Below are 19,560 nucleotides of genomic sequence, written 5' to 3' on the forward strand. Positions count from 1 at the left end.
AATCTAAGTGTTTTTGAAACAAACATGAAAGTAGATACTTTGGTCAATATCTTTGACCATTAATTCAGATTTGGATTTTTCTGGTACCTGTTTTGCAAGAGACATTTTTAAAGCCAAATGAGTAGCTTGAAGGTTTTGATGCAAGGAGTTGCCATGTAGGAAAATCAGACCAAGCGTTGTGCAGCTAGATTTTTGGATAAAACTCTAACTTTTTTCTTAAAAGAACAAAATTCCCTCTGTAAATAGCTGTATTTGTTGCAAATAATATATAGCATTATCACCTACTGGATGCTGAGTTCAGATTGATCAAACTCTCAATTTACTTAACATAAGTGACCGGGTCTATAGTCAGACTTTGAAGTTTTAATTAGAGCTTTGAGCAGAGTTGGTGGTTGAAGACCAGGGTAATTGTAGCTTGAATATTATTGACTTGAGTACTTGTGATCAGTGCCTAAGTTTGCCGTCAAGCTCAAGACCCTGCTAAAATGCCAGAAATTTAATTTCATGTCGATTGTCTTTATTTGGGTAGATTTTCCCATCCTATGTGGATTGGGAAACGTAGTTATTGACAGAATTGTTTTCCAGCAGGGTTGTGGGCTAAAGAGCCTCTTTCCATGTTGGTTATCAACCACAGCTACTCCAGTCCCGTTAGCTGGCACGTGGTCTGTATTCTGGAATGCATTTGTCCTTTTAAACTCATCTAAGTCGTCTTAAATACTTGTGGTGGTTCCTACCTCTACTGCTGTTTTGGAAATACATTTTCAGCTACCTATTGCCCTCCAGTTTTTTTTTTTTTGAGGGGTGGAAACCTTCCAAAAATTCATCTTTAAATACCCTTCCCTTACCTTTTCAAATTTGTGCTCCTAGCTACTAATCCTTCTAAACGGATGTTTTTTTCTGATGCTCCACATTAATGTTGTACATCTCAACCACACCAAATCTATTCCTATAGCTGGAACATTTTCACCCTAGTGATGAAATTACAGCCTTTCTATAATGTAGTGACTAAAACTGCACATTGCCACAGTTGTGGGCTAACTAATTTCTTAAATCTCCATTGTAGCCTCTCTGCTGTTTTTTTTTAGTGCCTTGACTAATTAAAGGCGAGTATCCCATGTGCTACCTTAACCACCTGTCTTAGTATTGTCAAAGACATGCACACCCCTCTGATAGTCTCTATATTTCCTGGGGTCTTAACTTTCATGTACTCATTACCTCCTAGTCCTCCTCAAATGCATCACCTCACTTGGGATTAAATTCCATTTGCTATTGTTTTGCCCATCTGACTATCCTGTAGTCTTAAGGTTTTCTTTGTTATGGAACTTACTAATCAATACTCCATCAATCACTGATCAATCAATGCTGCCACAGTGGGGAAGTCTGGCAGGTTGCTGCCTCTGTATTTATAATTGTTCCTTGATCTTCATTTTTGAGTGTGCCAGACTTGAGACCCATCAAAATAGCAAGTGTTAGCTCTTCAACCACTTTTGTGTCTGTGTGGAATTGCTGTGGGCTAAGCATACAAATGGTCACCTACAATTCCAAAGCTTTGTAATGTATGATTTGATATCTGTATCTGGTCTACTTGGCCTCAAACACTTCAATCCACTGCAGTCATGATGGACCAAATGGTGCCTTTTTCTGCTACTTTGATTCAATTATCACAAACACAATCCTACTAGTACAATTTAGCTTTTTGTAGTTGTCACAGTAATTTTCCAAAATCAGTGGATTCTGGAGACGTGCTAGAGGATAAGAAAACTCCTATTCAACATGTGGGTAACTATAGGCCAATTGTCATATCATCTATTAGAATCAATTGTTGGTTGATTTTTGAATTTTTATCACCTATATCTAATTACAGTGCAAACTTTGTTTGCAAGCAATACAAGTAGATCGTAGGGTGGAAAAAGGACTTAGACAAAGTAAAGCATTAGGTTGCACTGTGTTCTGGGCTGATCATAACATAAGCATTATTTGAAGTTCCCGAGTCCATTCATCAGCCTAATAACAGCAGGGAAGAAGCTGTTCTTGAACCTGTGTTCAGGCTTCTGTATCTTCTGCCTGATTGAACTTGCAGGAGAGCTTTAGTAGGGTGCGATAGGCCTTTGCTGGCAGTCTTCCTGCAGCAAACAGATGTGTAAATAGAGTCCATGGATGGGAGGTTGACTTCTGTAATGGTCTGGGCTGTGCACACAACCTTCTGCAGTTTCCTACAGTCCTGGGCAGAGCAGTGCCATACCAGACTGTTATGCAGTTGGACATTATGCTTTGAATCTGTAAAAGTTGGTGTAGAACTTTCTGGACATGCCAAATTTCCTGAGCCGCCTGAGGAAGAAGAGTTTTCCTGACCATTGCATCTACATGGTAAGTCCAGGACATGTGGTCAGTTATCACGCTTCGGAACTTGATGCTCTCAACCCTCTCGAACTCTGCTCTGTTGATGTAGATGGTGGTGTGTTAAGAAGTTGATAGCAGAACATTTAGAAAGTTAAGCACAAACAGCATGGTTTGGGACTCATGTCTGACTAACTTACTAGATTTTTTTTTGAGCTCTTAACCAGAGGGGAACCAGTCGATATCAAGATGCATTGTATGTGGACTTCCTGAAGGAAGTTGAAAATGTACCTCAAAAGGTGGTCAGCAAATAAGAGTCAATAGTGTTGTAGGCAGCAAATTGGCATGGATAGAGAATTGGTTTATTGACTGGAAAGAGCAAGTAGGAATAAAGAGTCCTTTTCCAGGTTCATGAGCTGTGGCCAGTGAGGTTCTGCAGGGATCAGTGCTGGGATGCAACTGTTTATGGTATTTATTATTGACTTGGAGGAGGGAAGGGAACATACTGTAGCCAACTTCGTAGAAAATACAAAAATAGTTTACAGAGAGATACTGATAGGTTAAGTGAGAGGGCAAAAAGTTGATATATGTAGTATAACATAGGAAAATGTGAAGTTCTTCATTTTGGAAGAGAACAAAAGAACAATAAAAAAAACTGCATCAAGCTTCAAAAAGGGACTTGGGGTACTTATAAATAAAACACTGAACAGTGCAGCAGGTAATCGGGAATGTTTATGAAATGTTGGCACTTATTTCAAAGGGATAGAGTAGAAGAGTAGGGAAGTATTACTGCAACTGTACAGGGTGCTAATGAGACCATAGCAAGAGTACTGTGAGCAATTTTCATCCTCTTATTTAAGGAAAGATATGATTTCTTTGGAGGCCGTTCAGAGAAAGTTCGTTAGGATGATGCTTGCTGTGGAGGAATTGCCTTATATACAAAGGCCAAACAGTTTCGGACTCTACTCATTTATTTAGAAGAATGAGGTGATCTCATTGAAACAAATTGGATCCTTGAGGGACTTGACAGGTAAATACTGAGAAGACGTTTTCCCTTAAGGGAAAGTCTAGGACTAGGAGGGCATAGTCTCAAATAAAGGGGTGTGAATTTAAGACTGTGATGAGGAATTTCTTCTCTGGGGTTTCGGTTTTTGGAACTCCTTGTCAAAGCTGTGAAGCCCTGGTCTATAACTAAGGCTGAGATAGATTCTTGATCAGGAAGTCAAGAGTTATGAGGAAGGGTCTGGAAAGTGAATGGGAGGAATTTTGGATCAACCATGTTCCTATTTAAATTGCAGAGCAGGCTTAAGGGGCTGAATAGCTGACTCCTGCTGCTATTTCTTATGGTGTTATGGAAGCATGGTTTAAAAAAAAGTCCAGTGATGTCGATCAATTGAATCCATTAAACAACAACATAATATGATTGGTAGATAAATTGAAGAAGCTGGGCCCTTCTCCTTTAAAGTGGAGGTTGAAAGGTGATTTGAAAGAGGTTCCCAAAATCGAGGTGCTCAACTCGTTTCGGAGATGGTAGGAACTGCAGATGCTGGAGAATCTGAGATAACAATTTGTAGAGTTGGATGAACACTGCAGGACAAGCAGCATCAGAGAAGCAGGAAGGCTGATGTTTCGGGCCTAGACCCTTCTTCACAAACCATCTAGTTGTTCTTTGAACAGGTCCTTAGCTGATTGCCAGTGTGAGGGATGCCACATCACATCAGGCATGGCTAATTGGGGATGTGACCATTTATCACCTGCCATCAGCACGCTGGATTAAAGATTTGGCTACACTGAAAATGTATCAACAGGAGTGGGACTTGAACTTGGAGCCCCGGGCTCAGAAGCAGGTCTGCTGCCCACAGTGCTACACTACCTCTCTCTTAAAAGAGTGGATAAGAACAGATGTGAATTGACTTCAGAGCCATGTTTTAAAGTGATTAGCAAAAATGTCAGAGACAATAAGGAAAACATTTTTTTGACTTAGTGAATGATCAAGATTCAGATTACATTGCCGGAGAGTGTGTTGGAGTCAGATTTTATTGTAGCTTTTGAAGGGAAGTGGACAAGCACCAAGTGAAATAAGATGTTGGATTTTGGGGAGGAGGAGTGCCTGGTGGGACGATTTGGCATCTTTCTGTGTACCAGGATTTTGGGAAAATTGTCTGCCTGGTGGGAGGAGATGGGACCTTTCTATGTTGCAGGTTTTTGGAGAGAAAGGCAAGATCCAGTCTATCCCTGTGCTTTAGTACTGTATGTGGAGAATGGCCTGAAGCAGCATCTGGAAGGCAAGTGAGACTGAAATTCGAAAACAGAAATTGCTGAAGAAACTGAGCAGGTCTGGCAGGATCTGCAGAGACGAAGAAGAGTTAATGTTTCGAGTCCAATGATTCTTCAGAGCCGGACCTGAAACATGAATTCTGCTTAGTCTACATAAATGCTACCAGACCTGCCGGCAAGTCTTGAGTTTCAAATTTCCCGCATCATCCGCCTCATTTCGAGATTTGAGTTCTGATTGGCTGTCAAGACCTAAGGGGTGACTGGCTACGAGTGGGCATGCGCAAAGGGAACATTCGCGCGGATGGGGCATGCGTGCTAAGGCCCGGGTAGTGCCCATGCGCGGAGTTGGCCGGTGGCGGTATCGTACCGCTTATTCCCGGGATGAGGGGTCCGGTATCCCGGCAGGCCGTGTTCCTGTCGTCTCTCGGCTCTCGGCGGCCCTGGCTGGCCCCTGGCAACGGGCGGGTCCTTGGCTACCTCCTGGCCCCGGACCGGCCCGCTGTCACTCCTTGGCCTGTCCGTATTCCTTCTATCCGCCGTTCGGGCCCTTCCCTCATCACCACCCCGATCTTCTATGTGAATGCGACTCCCCACATCGGCCACCTGTACTCGGCGGTGCTGGCCGACGCCTTGTACCGCTCCAGGATTTTGCGCGGACATGAAGTCAAGTTTGCAACAGGTGCGGGGAAGGGGAAGCAGCAGCTCGTTGGCGGGTGAACTGTGCCGACAGGGTCTAGCTCCAACATCCAGATTATTGAACGGTGGATGCTGACGCAGTTTTATATCCAGAGTTTCCACATTTTAGTTTTTAATTCCTACTCATTTGGCGGATAAAACATTGCGTGGAGGTTTCCCACAAGCTTTGTAACAGTTTAGTTTGTACACAAAACTTCACAGAGCTAATTGCAGGGTTGATACCAAAACGTAACTCTTCCTCTGCTACCCGATGATTGGAACTAACTGGGAGGTTACTGTTGGTTGCACTGCCTCCGCTTGGTTTCCCCAATGTAGAGGAAGCCGCACCGGGTACAGTGGATGCAGTATACCACATTGGCAGATGTGCAGGTGCGGCTTCCTCTGCATTGGGGAAACCAAGCGGAGGCTTGGGGACCGCTTTGCAGAACACCTCCGCTCAGTTCGCAACAAACAACTGCACCTCCCAGTCGCCAACCATTTTCACTCCCCCTCCCATTCTCTTGATGACATGTCCATCATGGGCCTCCTGCACTGCCACAATGATGCCACCCGAAGGTTGCAGGAACAGCAACTCATATTCCGCCTGGGAACCCTGCAGCCATATGGTATCAATGTGGACTTCACCAGTTTCAAAATCTCCCCTTCCCCTACTGCATCCCTAAACCAGCCCAGTTCGTCCCCTCCCCCCACTGCACCACACAACCAGCCCAGCTCTTCCTCCCCCCACCCACTGCATCCCAAAACCAGTCCAACCTGTCTCTGCCTCCCTAACCGGTTCTTCCTCTCACCCATCCCTTCCTCCCACCCCAAGCCGCACCCCCATCTACCTACTAACCTCATCCCACCTCCTTGACCTGTCCGTCTTCCCTGGACTGACCTATCCCCTCCCTACCTCCCCACCTACACTCTCTCCACCTATCTTCTTTACTCTCCATCTTCGGTCCGCCTCCCCCTCTCTCCCTATTTATTCCAGTTCCCTCTCCCCATCCCCCTCTCTGATGAAGGGTCTAGGCCCGAAACGTCAGCTTTTGTGCTCCTGAGATGCTGCTTGGCCTGCTGTGTTCATCCAGCCTCACATTTTATTATCTTGGAATTCTCCAGCATCTGCAGTTCCCATTATCTATGATATTTACATGTGTCTGCTGCTCTTGTACTACATGTTGGATACCATTGGTTTGACATGTGTTGTCAAATGAATTGGTATCAGCAGTACTGTGTTCCTCCCAGGATGTGTATTTACAGTTCTTTTCAATAGACTCAATGCTGAAATCACCAGCTGGTTCTGGAGTAAAGACAGTTTTAAATGTTAGCATCAGAAAATATTCTTGACCTGTAATTGAAAATTATTGATAAACTATCCCTCCTGTGTCTGAAGAATTAATTTTATTCATGCAAACTTATTAACAGTAATAGGATCAAAAAGGGTAGCGGAGAAACACATCATGTGCTGGTATTTATGATGCATTCAAACCCCCTCCCATCTTTTCTCAACTGAACCAATCGAGATAACCAGCTATTTCTTTCACTCTCTTATTGTTGTCAAGTTTCTCATTGAATGTAAGCTATTCTCAGACTCTGTGGCATTGAGACCCACAATATTACCACTCTTTGAGTGAAGTTGTTTATTTTTTCTCTGAATTCTCTTGGCTTTCTTGCTGGCTATCCTATAGTAGTGGCCTTTTTTCCACAGAGGAGATTTTCTTTCTATCTACTGTATCAAAAATTTTCACTTTTAATGACCACTACTAGACCAACCCTTCTCTTTTTATCACAAGAGAAAAGAGGCCCACTCAGTCAATACTTTCCAGATACATATATCCATGCATTTCTGGTATCATTCTTGTAAACATCCCCTGCACCCTCTCCAAGGTCTCCAAATCCTGTCTATAGTATAGAGACCAGAACTGCAATCAATACGCTTTTAAAGACTGGTCTAACAGAAATTTGATGCAGGTTTAGCATAATTTCTATACTTTTTTACCTATGCCCTCTTGAAATAAGACCTCATGCTTGGTTTGCTTATAGCCTTGCCAATGTATGTTGTACCTTTTTAGTGACTGATGTTATCTGTACTCCCACATCAAACTGTTGTTCTATCCAAAATTGACTTTTTCTGATTGTTTTTATCTCTCTCCCTTAACCTCCTCTATATTTCCAAACTATAATTTTGCATGACTTAAAATATAATTTATTTTCCGTTTTGTGGACAGTGTTTCAATGAAGATGCTTTGAGCTCATTGAGCTTCCCCATTGCTTGCTTCGTTATTGGATCTCAGTAGAGGGTGCTGCACTTAAACAGAGAAGTCTGGGAAATTAGATGCTGCTGAAAAGTCTGTTGCAAGTTGTGATGAAGGTGACCAGCTAAACCAATTATTTTATCACTGACAGCTAACTCTGGACAACTATGTATTCTGATGTTGATAGCTACCCTATACAATGCTAAGTAATCTTATATCTCCACTTTACAATTCATTTCAGGGACAGATGAGCATGGCCTGAAGATTCAACAAGCTGCAGATGCTACAGCTGAAGCCCCACTGGAATTCTGTTCCAGAGTGTCCAAGGAGTTTAAGACGTTGTTCCAACAATCCCTAGTTTCATACACAGATTACATTCGAACCACAGAAGAACGTCACAAAAATGCTGTCCAACATTTTTGGTGTGTCTTGCGTGAGAAAGGGTATCTTTACCAAGGGACATATGAGGGATGGTATTCTGTTCCAGATGAGACATTCCTGTCTGATTCACAAGTTGTGGAAAGAAAGGACTCCAATGGGAATATTATTAAAGTATCTTTGGAAAGTGGACATAAGGTAAATGTATGGGAAAGACTTCCTAAGAATATCATGCAAGTTCAACTCTGATCAGTACTGCCTCTTATAGGAGCGTTATTTGGGATCAATACTCTGGGATAGATGTGAACAGATAGGAATAATATATTTGGCCATTCAATACATTGCTGTGTGAAGATCAGCATTTTCAGTCTATGGAATGTTGTCTATTTTTTATTTCTGTAATGCTTTAAGTGGTATTAATGAGCTTGTTGACGAATAAACCTTGCTTCTGCCCTGTCCCAAAAATGTGCCTTAGTCTAATCTTGAAAGATCATGCTTTGCAGCAGTATATTGTTGTTACTGCATTTGTAATCTTTGTGTGCTCTCAATGTGGGGGAAAAACATTTTGTCGTTGGATGCCAGGTGCCTTTAATAGAGGTGACTTTTTCATCTATGCAAATATATTTTAGTCTGTCCACAAGGAGCACTTTATTTAATCAAAAGCTTGAAATCCATTTGCTGGGGAAAACTGAAGCTGTTTCTTATCTTTTGAAATACGTCTGTTCTAAACGGTGTGTTTCTAATCTGCAGGTAGAATGGACTAAAGAAAAAAACTACGTGTTCAGGCTGTCTGAGTTCAGACAAATGTTGTTAGATTGGTTGAAGGAGAATCCACATGCAATATATCCTGAAAAATTTTATCATATTGTTGTCCATTGGCTCCAGGAAGAAATACCAGACTTATCAGTGTCCCGACAGAGGAACCGTTTGAAATGGGGCATCCCAGTTCCTGGAGATTCAACACAAACAATTTATGTATGGCTAGATGCCTTAGTTAATTACCTTACTGTAGCAGGTTATCCAAAGGATCACAATCATTTGTGGCCTAGAGTACATCACATTGTTGGGAAAGATATTCTTAAATTCCATGCTATATATTGGCCGGCTTTCCTGATGGCAGCTGGTCTGCAATTACCAAAGCAAATATGTGTACATTCGCATTGGACAGTCAATGGCCAGAAGATGTCCAAAAGCCTTGGGAATGTTGTTGATCCCATGCAACGATTTTCTGTATACACTGCTGATGGCTTCAGATATTTTTTGCTGCGGCAAGGTGTGCCAGAAACAGACTGTGACTATTATGATGATAAAGTGCTTAAGGTTCTAAATGCAGAGCTTGCAGATGCATTGGGAGGCCTCCTTAACCGGTGTACAGGCACACGCATGAATCCTGACCAAATCTACTCTTATTTTTCAAACCGCTGTTTTCCTAAAATACCACATGTGGGTAATTCAAGCAGAGCAACAACTGAGGATTACAAAATGATCCAACTGGTTGAACAACTACCTTTGGAAGTTGAACATTGCTTTGAAAAGTTTCAAATTTATAAAGCTCTGGAAGCTATCAGTTTTTGCATTCGGTTAACCAATGGCTTTTTCCAACGGCATGCTCCCTGGAAACTTGACCGAAAAAGCACTGAAGATTGTTGCTGGTTGAATACAATACTTCATGTCACTTTGGAGTGCTTACGTATTTATGGAATCCTCTTGCAGCCAGTGATCCCAACAATTGCTGACAGATTACTTTCAAGGTTGGCTGTTGGACTGCAGGAACGCAAGTGGAGACAATTGAACTTCTTGGCCAAATATCATGATAACTTATGCCTTTTTGAGGGAAGAAAATTGGGGCCTGATACAGGACTCCTGTTTAACAGATTAGAAAGGACTGATAAAACACAAAGCAAAGATCAAGGCAATTGGAAAATGAAGAAAATGCAACATGTTCTAAAATGAATATAAACCACTAAATTTCATCCACATGTTGCTAACATCCTAATCATAGTGCAGATATGTTGTCAGTGATAGTGCTTTCAGTGTTATAATACAATAATGTTAATATAAAATATTCTGTACATACAATGACAAATGTTTCTCAAGTTTAATAGATTTATAAAATCATTGGCTTTCCTGGAATCTTTACAGCCAAGAAGGCAGCCTTTTTGGCCTATTATATCCATGTGAGCACTCCACAAGAGCAATTCAGCTAGTTCCACTTTCCTGCCTTTTCCTTGTAGCACTGCAGACTTTTTTTTTTCCTCCAAATAATCTCCCTTTTAGAAATCCATGGTAGAATTTGCCTCCACTACACTTTCATGCTATGAATTCCAAATCCTAAATGCTCACTGTGTGTTTTAGAGAGATTTTTCCTTGTGATGCCTATAGAACTTATGTTTTTCACTTTAGTGTACTGTGGTTCATTTGCAGCTTCTGGTAGCAACAGTTGCTCCCTATCCACGCTATCTGGACATCTCTCGTGATTTTTGATCACCTTTGTCAGATCTCCCCGAAGTCTTCTCAGAACAGCAAACACAGCTCTTACCTCTATGCATACTGTAGAATTCCTTACCCTGGAATAATTCTTGCAAATCTTTACTGCACTTTCTCTATTGCTACTTTAATCTTCCTGGATTGTAATGCCCAGAATTGAACAAATTACTCCAATAGAAGCCAAATTTGTCTTTTATAAACGTTCATTAAAACTTGATTTTACATCTGTTCCTCCTTTCATGAAATCCAAGCTTTTCTTTGCCTTTTTGAATCGCTTTCTCAACCTGCCACCTTTGACATTTTTTGTGTGTGTGTGTGTGTGTGTGTGTGTATATATATATTCCCAGGTTCCTTGGCTCCTGTAGCTCTTGTACAGTTGTATCCTTTGCATTGTTGTCATTCTCACTATCAAAATCTGCCTCTGCATTAAACTTCTGTACCATGTCTGCCTTATGTCCAATTGAAGTCTACTTCTGTCCTCTCACGGCTCACTATACTACCAAGTGTTTTGTTATTTCCAGGTTTTGAAATAGTACCCTCTCTGGATGAGGACTAAGCTGAGTGCTGATCCTGTGGGTGAGAAGCCACCACCCCCCTCCGCCCCCCCATTAAGTCCCACCAATCCAAAAAAGAACCATATCCATGGCTGTTTATTTCCTACCAGTCAAGTAACAACAAATCCACATTACCACTCTACATTCAATTGACTGGATTCAGCTTTACTGCCAGTTTCTTATGTAACATTTTATTAATCATCTTTTTGAATGTCTATCACTTATGAACAGTATTAGCCTCCTCTTATTCTGTATGTCTGATCAACTAGTGAGCTCTGACATTGTACTGCCTATCTTCTAGGGGATGTACCTTGTCTAAAAACCAAATCATCTCCTGCTCAAAGGCTTTCCTGTTGTTCCATTATAGTTTTTACCCTGTTTATAACTTTTTATCTGGGCAAGATTTGCTCTTGTAAAAGTTGAGCCTCTTCCAATTAATGATTTTTGTTCAGATTTGCTGCTGCTCCTTTTCAATAACTAACCTAAAACAGTGGTACTGTGCTCCTCAACGTTTTTGTACTGCGACTAAACTCTGATGTAGAATCAAATCTAGCAATGTCTTCTCCCTTGTTAAACAAACAGCATACTGATTCAAAAAATACAAGCTCATTACTGAAACTCCTTTCCTTGCATGACTACTGTCAGGACAAAGGTACAGATTTTGTGATCAGAGATTATGGGAACTGCAGATATTGGAGAATCTGAGATAACAAAGTGCGAAGCTGGATGAACATAGCAGGCCACAGCAGTATCTTAGGAGCACAAAAGCTGACCCTTCAGAGGGTCTAGGCCCAAAACATCAGCTTTTGTGCTCCTAAGATGCTGCTTGGCCTGCTGTGTTCATCCACCTTCACACTTTGTTATCCCAGTACAGATTTTGCATTTCTTTGTAACTAGCTTGCAAATTTAATGCTGTCTATCTTTCTCCCAAATAAAGCAGCACAGTGGCTCTGTGGTTAGCATTTCTGGCTCACAGTGTCAAGGATCCAGGTTCAATTCCAGCAGCTGTGTGGAGTTTGCACATTCTCCCTGTGTCTGTGTGGGTTTCCTCTAAGTGCACCCACAGTCCACAGATGTGCAGGTTAGGTGGAGTGACCGTTCTAAATAACCCATGGTTTCCAGGGATGTGCAGGTTGGATGGATTAGCTATGGGAAATTTGGGGATACTGCGTGGGCTGCTCTTCAGAGTCATGGTGGACTCAATGGGCCGAATGGCCTGCTTCCACTCTGGATTCCATGAAGTTGGTGGGTTATAGAATACAGCCTGTAGTATGAAGATCTGTTATTTTAGTTGTACCTAAATTAATTCTGTTCTTTGATCATTCAAAGGCATCCTCTTACTATCCAGCATATGTTTTGTTTTTAATACAGCCATCCATCCAGCATATTTTCACCCTTTATTGTTGAACACTTTGTATGTGGAGTGCTTAATACCCAGGTCTGTCCATTTTTGAGGCAGTTCTTCATTGCCATTATGTAAGCAATATTATGACGATCTGAGAGCTTACTAAACCCATTTACCACACTTGTATTCACAAGTATCATAAACCCAGATTGGAAGGATTCTTGTGGCACAGTAGTGGTGTGTTAACCTCTTAAGCCAGAAGGCAAAGGTTCAAGTCCCACTTGCTCCAGAGGTATGTCATACTGTCCCTGAACAGGTTAATTTGAAAATATAAATCTAAATTTGGATCTTTCTCCAATCTGTCTAACTTCACTTAATTCCAAGTTATTGCTTTATTGCCATCTGTCTTGGCCAGCTCTTTGTGCAACCTGTTTTTCCTCTGAAATAACCTCTTGGTTTTCATCGTCATCTGCCAAGTTGTTTAAGACATTTAGTCACATATCTGATCACGTGTAATTGTCTAGCTTATACAGATACCATCTTTCCTCAGAATTGTTCTCAATGATATTATTGGTGTGTCTGTTAGTTCTCCTCTTAATACCCTAAAATTTGACTCTTGAGCCTAACTTTTTTCTTTCTGTCTATGCTGTTTGTTTCTGACATAGACCATGTTTGTGTTTTGCAGCTGATCAGTGCCTTCATTAATCCTGGCATCAAGGAAGCAACAGACTATCTTAGATCGATGTCAATGGCTACAGATATTTGTCCCCTGACTAGAGAATCCCATAACTATTATTTTCACAAATTTTTTTCTGCCACTGCACAGTTGAGACGTATGAAGTTGGTCCTTGTTACAGTCCTCAAAGCAACCATTGCATACTACTAAGAAATAAATGCTGCTTTGACTGAAATGTGCTCTGGACTTTACTAACTGCTGTGTTCTTTGATTGGGAATGGATGACCATGAAGCAATCAGTCCATATAGCTGAAGGAATTACGCAAACACATCTAGACACTTGGTATGCACAAACCACTCAGCCTTGTAGATGTACCACCACTGATGTCGTCTGTTGTGCTTTTGTGCAGTTGGTATGTAAATGAGCATAATTTCAGCTACTACTTGCATTCGGAAACTTGGTGTTAGATCTATTCAAGCTGATGATATTTCCTGGATTGGTGGATGTTCAGGGTAAGAGAAACATACTGGATTTCCCAAATAATTCAAAACATGGACATTTTAGACCCCAAATGCTTTGCCACACCGATTTTTAAGTGTTTTAACAGAAATAACTGTATAATAAATAATACAAACTACTCTTCAATCAACTGCTTCTTTTATACTGTTGTCACTTTATTTATAGTCGGTTCACTGATCCTAAATCTTTTCCAAAATGGCTTTGTGAGGTGAATGAATAGGTCTGTGTTGACACGTCTTTACCATTTCAGGAGCTGTTACAGTGTCAGTGCAGTACAATCCTTTCTACAATACGACTCTACTTGTACTTGTGTGTTGATGATAATTTTATATAATTTAAAGTCCATTTCATTTCATTAACTTGGCACTTAATTTCTGGATAGTTTTTAAGTTTGTCAAGCTAAGTTATTGTATTCATTGTCCTGGTACATTGCCATGCCAGTCCACCAGATCCTTCTGATTTTTTTTTAAAAAAGACTCATTGCACTATTTATTTTTCTTCTGTTCTCCTCAGGCATTTTCTGAGGGTTGCAAGGCACTGTTTAGAGTGAGCTATTTGCCCCTCTTCCCACTCAAATTGGAAACCAAGTGAATGCTAGGATCAAACCTGCATTCTTCCCCTACTGTGGAGTCTTAGCTGTGCTGTTACCCTAATATGGTCGTCATTTAGTGGCAATTTAGTTTGTCACAGTAAGCAAGGTTGAATCAAATCAGTCATTGTTCTCACTTGATGTGCAAATTGCATTTCTAGAACTGGTGAGAAATGGCTGAACTTTTACCTCAACTTCACCTTTCTGTACTATTCCTGTATCTCTCAATTATCTAATTCAGGATGTATAATGCTAAATTTCCTAAAACTGAAAATAGTGAACTTACTAACCTAGCTGTGCATAACCAAGACAATCAGCATTTTGTACACTGGACTCATTGTGCTTTCATGCCATGCATCCAGTTGACCTAGGTTAAGGGTGCAGGTTGTCCTGTCGTGATAATTTGTAATTATTAGGAAGCAGCGTTAATTTATTGTTCCAAAAAAATGGAGGAGTAGAACTGCATCTGATGCTGTATTTGAGTCCTCTTTCAGAATTCACTTAAACATGGAACAAGCATGATGATTAAAAGTCTGTCTTTTTTGCTTCTCAAGAATCAACGCTCGTACTTTTGGATGTTTTAGATCAATTTTACTGCACTAGATGGCAGTAGTTCACAAATCAATGGCTGGAGTTCTGAAAATGATTATCCTTAAATGCACTGTAAATTATGACTACCATAGTCTGTGTTTGTTTCACACAAAGATCATCTGTATGTTAAAAGAAACATTTATGTGCTGTATTGGACAGATTTTTTTTGTACCTGTGATCAAGCTAAATGGATCAACAGAGATTGTAGTTAGAGATTAAAGTAGCAAATTTAAGGTTGGGATAATAATGGAGGACTATCATATATCCTGTACCTTCACATGACTTGAATCAATACTTGGTTTGAAAACTAATTGGATTATAAAGTGTAACAGAGGAAAATATTGGCTGCTGCTGCCAGTAATGGAGTATCGGATACTTGTTGTCTTTAAATTATACGTTACATCACCAATCATGGTTGTAAGAAACGTCTACACAATTAAACTTCCTTCCAAGCAAAAATTGCAGTTTGCAGAAAGCCTGGGAAAATGATTGGAACAGATAAACAAAAAATACTAAATAAAATGGTTCTGGTATATTGTCACACTATCACAGACATTCCCGTTGTGTTCTCTTGTGTTTTCAAGTTCATTTCTGGCCACAACTTGCTTAAAAGCTGGTACATTTCTAACATTTTTGGGTTCTGATGAAAGATCATTGACCTGACATGTTAATTGTTTCTGTCTGTGCAAGTGCTGCCTGATCTGTGGAGTATTATTCACAATTTTAGATAGTTTAGATTTTATTTCATAAGCTTCCTTAGAGGCATGCACTGTGTAAATTTACTAGAACTGACTCTCAGAAATTAACAACTTGGTTAACAAAACAACAGTCTGTTTTGTTATTTGAAGAACAACACAGTAAGAAAACATTATTTATTTTTCCCAACCTCAGTCCTGTTTCCAACCAAACAGTGATTCAAGTAATTTTCACTACCTACATTTGAAAGGCTGTGCTTTATTCTGACAGTCTTCCATCCCACCAGCTTCCCACTTGGGCTCAATACCTTCATTTCTGTCATCCTCCTGATTAAAATTGTTCTGATAGCCTCAGCCTCACCTTAAAATAAACTGATTGGTTGATAGTGCAGTCTCCTTACAATCCTTCAAAGGGTATTAAGCTTATTTTTGGAAGTCATGATAGAAGAAGGGTGTAGTCTGGGGGTATTAAATAATAAGTTTGAACGTTTTGGCATTTTCCAATTATATTTAAGGGTTCAGAGAGGATTTTTCATACTGATGTTCTTTGAATTGCTTGTGCCTTTTTAAAAATTTGTCCCACCTTTGAGAAGCGGCAGAGAGGGTCATAGAGCCCTACAGCATGTGAACGGGCCCTTCGCTCAAACTGGTCCAAGCCAACCAAACTATCCATCCACGCGAGCCCAATTTCCCTGGGAAAATAATAGTTACGGGATCTCTAGTCAGGTGTCAGATATCTGCAGCCGTTCACCTTGATCTAAGATAGTCTGTTGCTTCCTGGATGCTAGGATTAATGAAGGCACTAATCAGCTGCGAAACACTCATGAGGCAAAGCCAGCAAACATGGTCTATGTCAGTAACAAAAAGCATAGAAAGAAAAGTTTGAGGCCCAATAGGCAAATTTTAGGGTATTCAGATGAGAACTAACAGACATGGCCATAAAATCATTGGGATTAATTCTGAGGAAAGATGGTATCTGTACAAGCTAGACATATTACACATGATCAGATATGTGACTGTGTTTTAAACAAGTTACCAAGTCATCATGTTTTCTCCATGCTAAACGCAGAGGAGAAATATTCATTGAGGACCTCACCCATCTCCTGCAGTTCCACACATACATGACCAGGTATTCAGAAATATTATACCCACATGAAAGGATTATATATAGGCCTGATTACTTTTCCCATTCAGGGCATTAAAAATTAGTATGTGCTATTTACTTTCATGTGACAAGCTTTCATATGACAGGCTGACATAGATTGAACATTGAATGTCAACATAAAAGGTTGATGGTTGTCATATGTGTTCATGCACATTGTAAAATGCTTTAAAATGTACCCTTGACTGATTTAATGCTGCGAAATTATATTGTTGGATATACGCTATTATTTTCTTGAAGCCAATATTGAGAAAGTAAATTAAAGATAAAGTGCTACCCAGCTGAGTCAGTCAGTATCTGCGAAGACAGGTTAGTGTCTTCAATTCAATGTCTGTTTCTTAGAAGCAGGTTTACAGATGCCACTTTTCATTTTGATGTTCCTAGCATTTCAGCTCTTATTTCAGATTTCCAGCATATACATTCTTATTTTTGCTATCAAGTTAGTCTTAGTGACTCTACACATCATACAGGAATCATTGGTGCACTGCAAATGACAATATACTGTATGTGGAAAGCAGGATTTTAAGGTTGTGGTTCTCTGTGTAGGCACTACATTGCCACTATAACAAACACTTCAAGGAGGTTGAAGTGCTCAAGGGTGACTGATTATGGTGAAGACTTTACTGCCTTATGCTGTACTAATTACTAGTGGTATAGATGGGGTGGCGGGGTGGCAAGGTGGCTCTGGTTTGCACTGCTGCCCATCAGCACCAGGGACCTGCGTTCAACTCCACTCTTGGGCAACTGGAGTTTGCACATTCTCCCTTTGTCTGTGTGGGTTTCCTCCCACTGTCCAAAGATGTGCAGGCTAGGTTGATTGGTCATGCTAAATTCCCCATAGTGTTCAGGGATGTGTACATTAGCAGGGATGGGTCTACTGGGAGGCTCAAAGAGTCTTTGTGGACTTGTTGGGCTGGAGGTCCTGTTTCCACACTGTAGGGAGTCTAAGTGAGATAAGAAATGCATGAGGCAAACTATGGCGTGGTGCAATTTATTCAATTATATTGTTGTAGGTATGTTATTTAGGGCATGGCTTGTTGGTCGAGGGGTACGATCCTCACTTAGAGTACTGTACAGGGTGGATATGCAAGAGGTCCTGGCTTCGACTCCCAGACGAGCCTAGGTTTCTTGCTTCACTTAGCGAATGGTACAGTGACTAAGTGTTTAGCACTGCTGCTTCACAGCACCAGGGATCTGGGTTCAATTCCAGTCTTGGCTGAGTGAAGACTTGATGGGCTGAATGGCCTCTTTCTGTATTGTAGGGATTCAGTGATTCTAAAACCATTTGCACCAAATAACATGGCTGGCACAGTGGCTCAGTGGTTAGCACTGCTGCTTCATAGCACCAGGGACCTGGGTTCAATTCCACCATCAGGTGACTGTGTGGAGTTTGCACATTCTCCCTTGTCTCTGGATGCTTTGGTTTCCTACCACATTCTAAAGATATACAGGTGAGGTGGATTGGCCATGCTAAATTGCCTGTAGTGTTCAGGGATGTGGAGCTTAGGTGAGTTATAGGAGATGGGTCAGTGTGGACTTGTTGGGTTGAAGGGTCTGTTTCCACACTGTGGGGATTCTATGGTCATAATTATGTTTTTAACATCCCTGTTATCTTTCACCTGGAAGTGAAACCAATCTCCAGACCTTTGTGGAATTTCTCAGCCTGACAACTGTGAAACTATATTCGGTCAGCTGTTTGATTAAAAAGCCAGTCAGGGAGTCTTATGCAATTTTTCAATTGCTGATCTTGCCACATGTTTGCTGTCTCTCGTTCCCTCTATTTAAAACAAAGTTCCAAAAACAATGCAAAATTTATAGAAATAGCAATTACTGCCCCAGGAAAGTCAGTAAATGCAGCTGAGCACAGAAATAACCTCAAAACAAAGAGCAACTCTCATAGCCACTGTCCTCTCCTGTCACCTTTTTTCTTTGCAGTTTTATTTTATTCCCAACTCCGCGACAGCAGTGATTTTCTGCTTAGTTTGAAAATAAAACTCCAGTCTCCCAAATGACTCCAATCCCCTATAATTTGCCTACTGACACAAAAGGTCCACAGAGGATGCCACATCCCTAACCCTGCACTCATCCCTGGAACACCTAGACAACAAAGACACCTATGTCAGAGTCCTGCTCATTGACTACAGACTACTTCAACACCACTATTCCCTCCAGGCTGATCTCAAAACTGTGTGACCTTGGTCTCAGCTCTGCCCTCTGTGTGGATCGTCAGCTTTCTGATCCACAGGCCGCAATCAGTGAGGATAAGTAACTGCTCCTCCTCCACAATAACACTCAACACCAGAGCTGCCCAAAGATACATCCTCAGCCCCCAACTGTACTCCCTGTACATCTACGACTGTGTTGCCAAATTCTGAATGACCGCCCATCCACAAGATCGCTGATGACACCACCATAGTGGAATGGATGTCTAACAACGATAAGTCAAAATTCAGAAAGGAGGTAGAGGGCTTTGTGATGTGTTACGATGAAAACAATTTGCACCTCAACATCAGCAAAACTAAAGAACTGATCATCCTCTTCAGAAAAAAAAGAACCTGCCCCCATCAATGTCAACGGAACTGAGGTTGAGAGAGAGAAGAGCATCAAGTTCCTCAGAATGATGATAACTGATGACCTGTCCTGCACTTCCCCATGTAAATGCGACAGTCAAGAAGGCACAACAATGCCTCTTCTTCCTCAGGCGGCTCAGGAATTTGTTATGTTCATAATGCCCCTCACCAACTTCTACAGGTGCACCATTGAAAGCATACTGTCTGAGTGCATAACAGTCTGGTATGGCAACTGCTGTGCCCAGGACTATAACAAACTACAGAAGATGGTGTCCCAGTCCAGATCATCACAGAAGCCAACCTTCCATCCATGGACTCTATTTACATAGCTCACTGCAAGCAGAAAGACGTCCAATGACGCAGTAATGATCTACTACAACCTCCTCCATCAGGCAAAAGATATAGAAGCCTGAACACATGAATGAGCAGGTTCATGAACAACCTCA

At 41.1% G+C, this 19,560-nt stretch overlaps 1 protein-coding gene across 2 annotated transcripts; it reads left to right on the forward strand.

The window, feature by feature from the left end:
- Window positions 1-4,964: 4,964 nt before the first annotated feature.
- Window positions 4,965-15,141, forward strand: mars2 (methionyl-tRNA synthetase 2, mitochondrial). 2 transcript variants are annotated; one of them, XM_048544616.2, is made up of 4 exons: window positions 4,965-5,293; window positions 7,789-8,123; window positions 8,676-9,676; window positions 12,997-15,141. In XM_048544616.2, the coding sequence occupies exons 1-4, from the start codon at window positions 4,996-4,998 to the stop codon at window positions 12,998-13,000; spliced, it is 1,638 nt and encodes a 545-aa protein (XP_048400573.2). In that variant the 5' UTR covers window positions 4,965-4,995; the 3' UTR covers window positions 13,001-15,141. The 2 variants fall into 2 exon arrangements, with proteins under 2 accessions (XP_048400573.2, XP_048400572.2); XM_048544615.2 differs by lacking the exon at window positions 12,997-15,141 and having other exon boundaries at window positions 8,676-11,704.
- The last annotated feature ends 4,419 nt before the right edge of the window (window positions 15,142-19,560 follow it).

Source organism: Stegostoma tigrinum, chromosome 15, assembly GCF_030684315.1.
Source record: "Stegostoma tigrinum isolate sSteTig4 chromosome 15, sSteTig4.hap1, whole genome shotgun sequence".
Taxonomy (NCBI): domain Eukaryota; kingdom Metazoa; phylum Chordata; class Chondrichthyes; order Orectolobiformes; family Stegostomatidae; genus Stegostoma; species Stegostoma tigrinum.

Coding starts and splice junctions, on each gene's coding strand:
- mars2 (XM_048544615.2), top strand. CDS start 4,996: ATGAGGGGTCCGGTATCCCGGCAGGCCGTGTTCCTGTCGTCTCTCGGC. Junction 5,294..7,788: donor TGAAGTCAAGTTTGCAACAG/GTGCGGGGAAGG, acceptor AATTCATTTCAG/GGACAGATGAGCATGGCCTG. Junction 8,124..8,675: donor CTTTGGAAAGTGGACATAAG/GTAAATGTATGG, acceptor TCTAATCTGCAG/GTAGAATGGACTAAAGAAAA.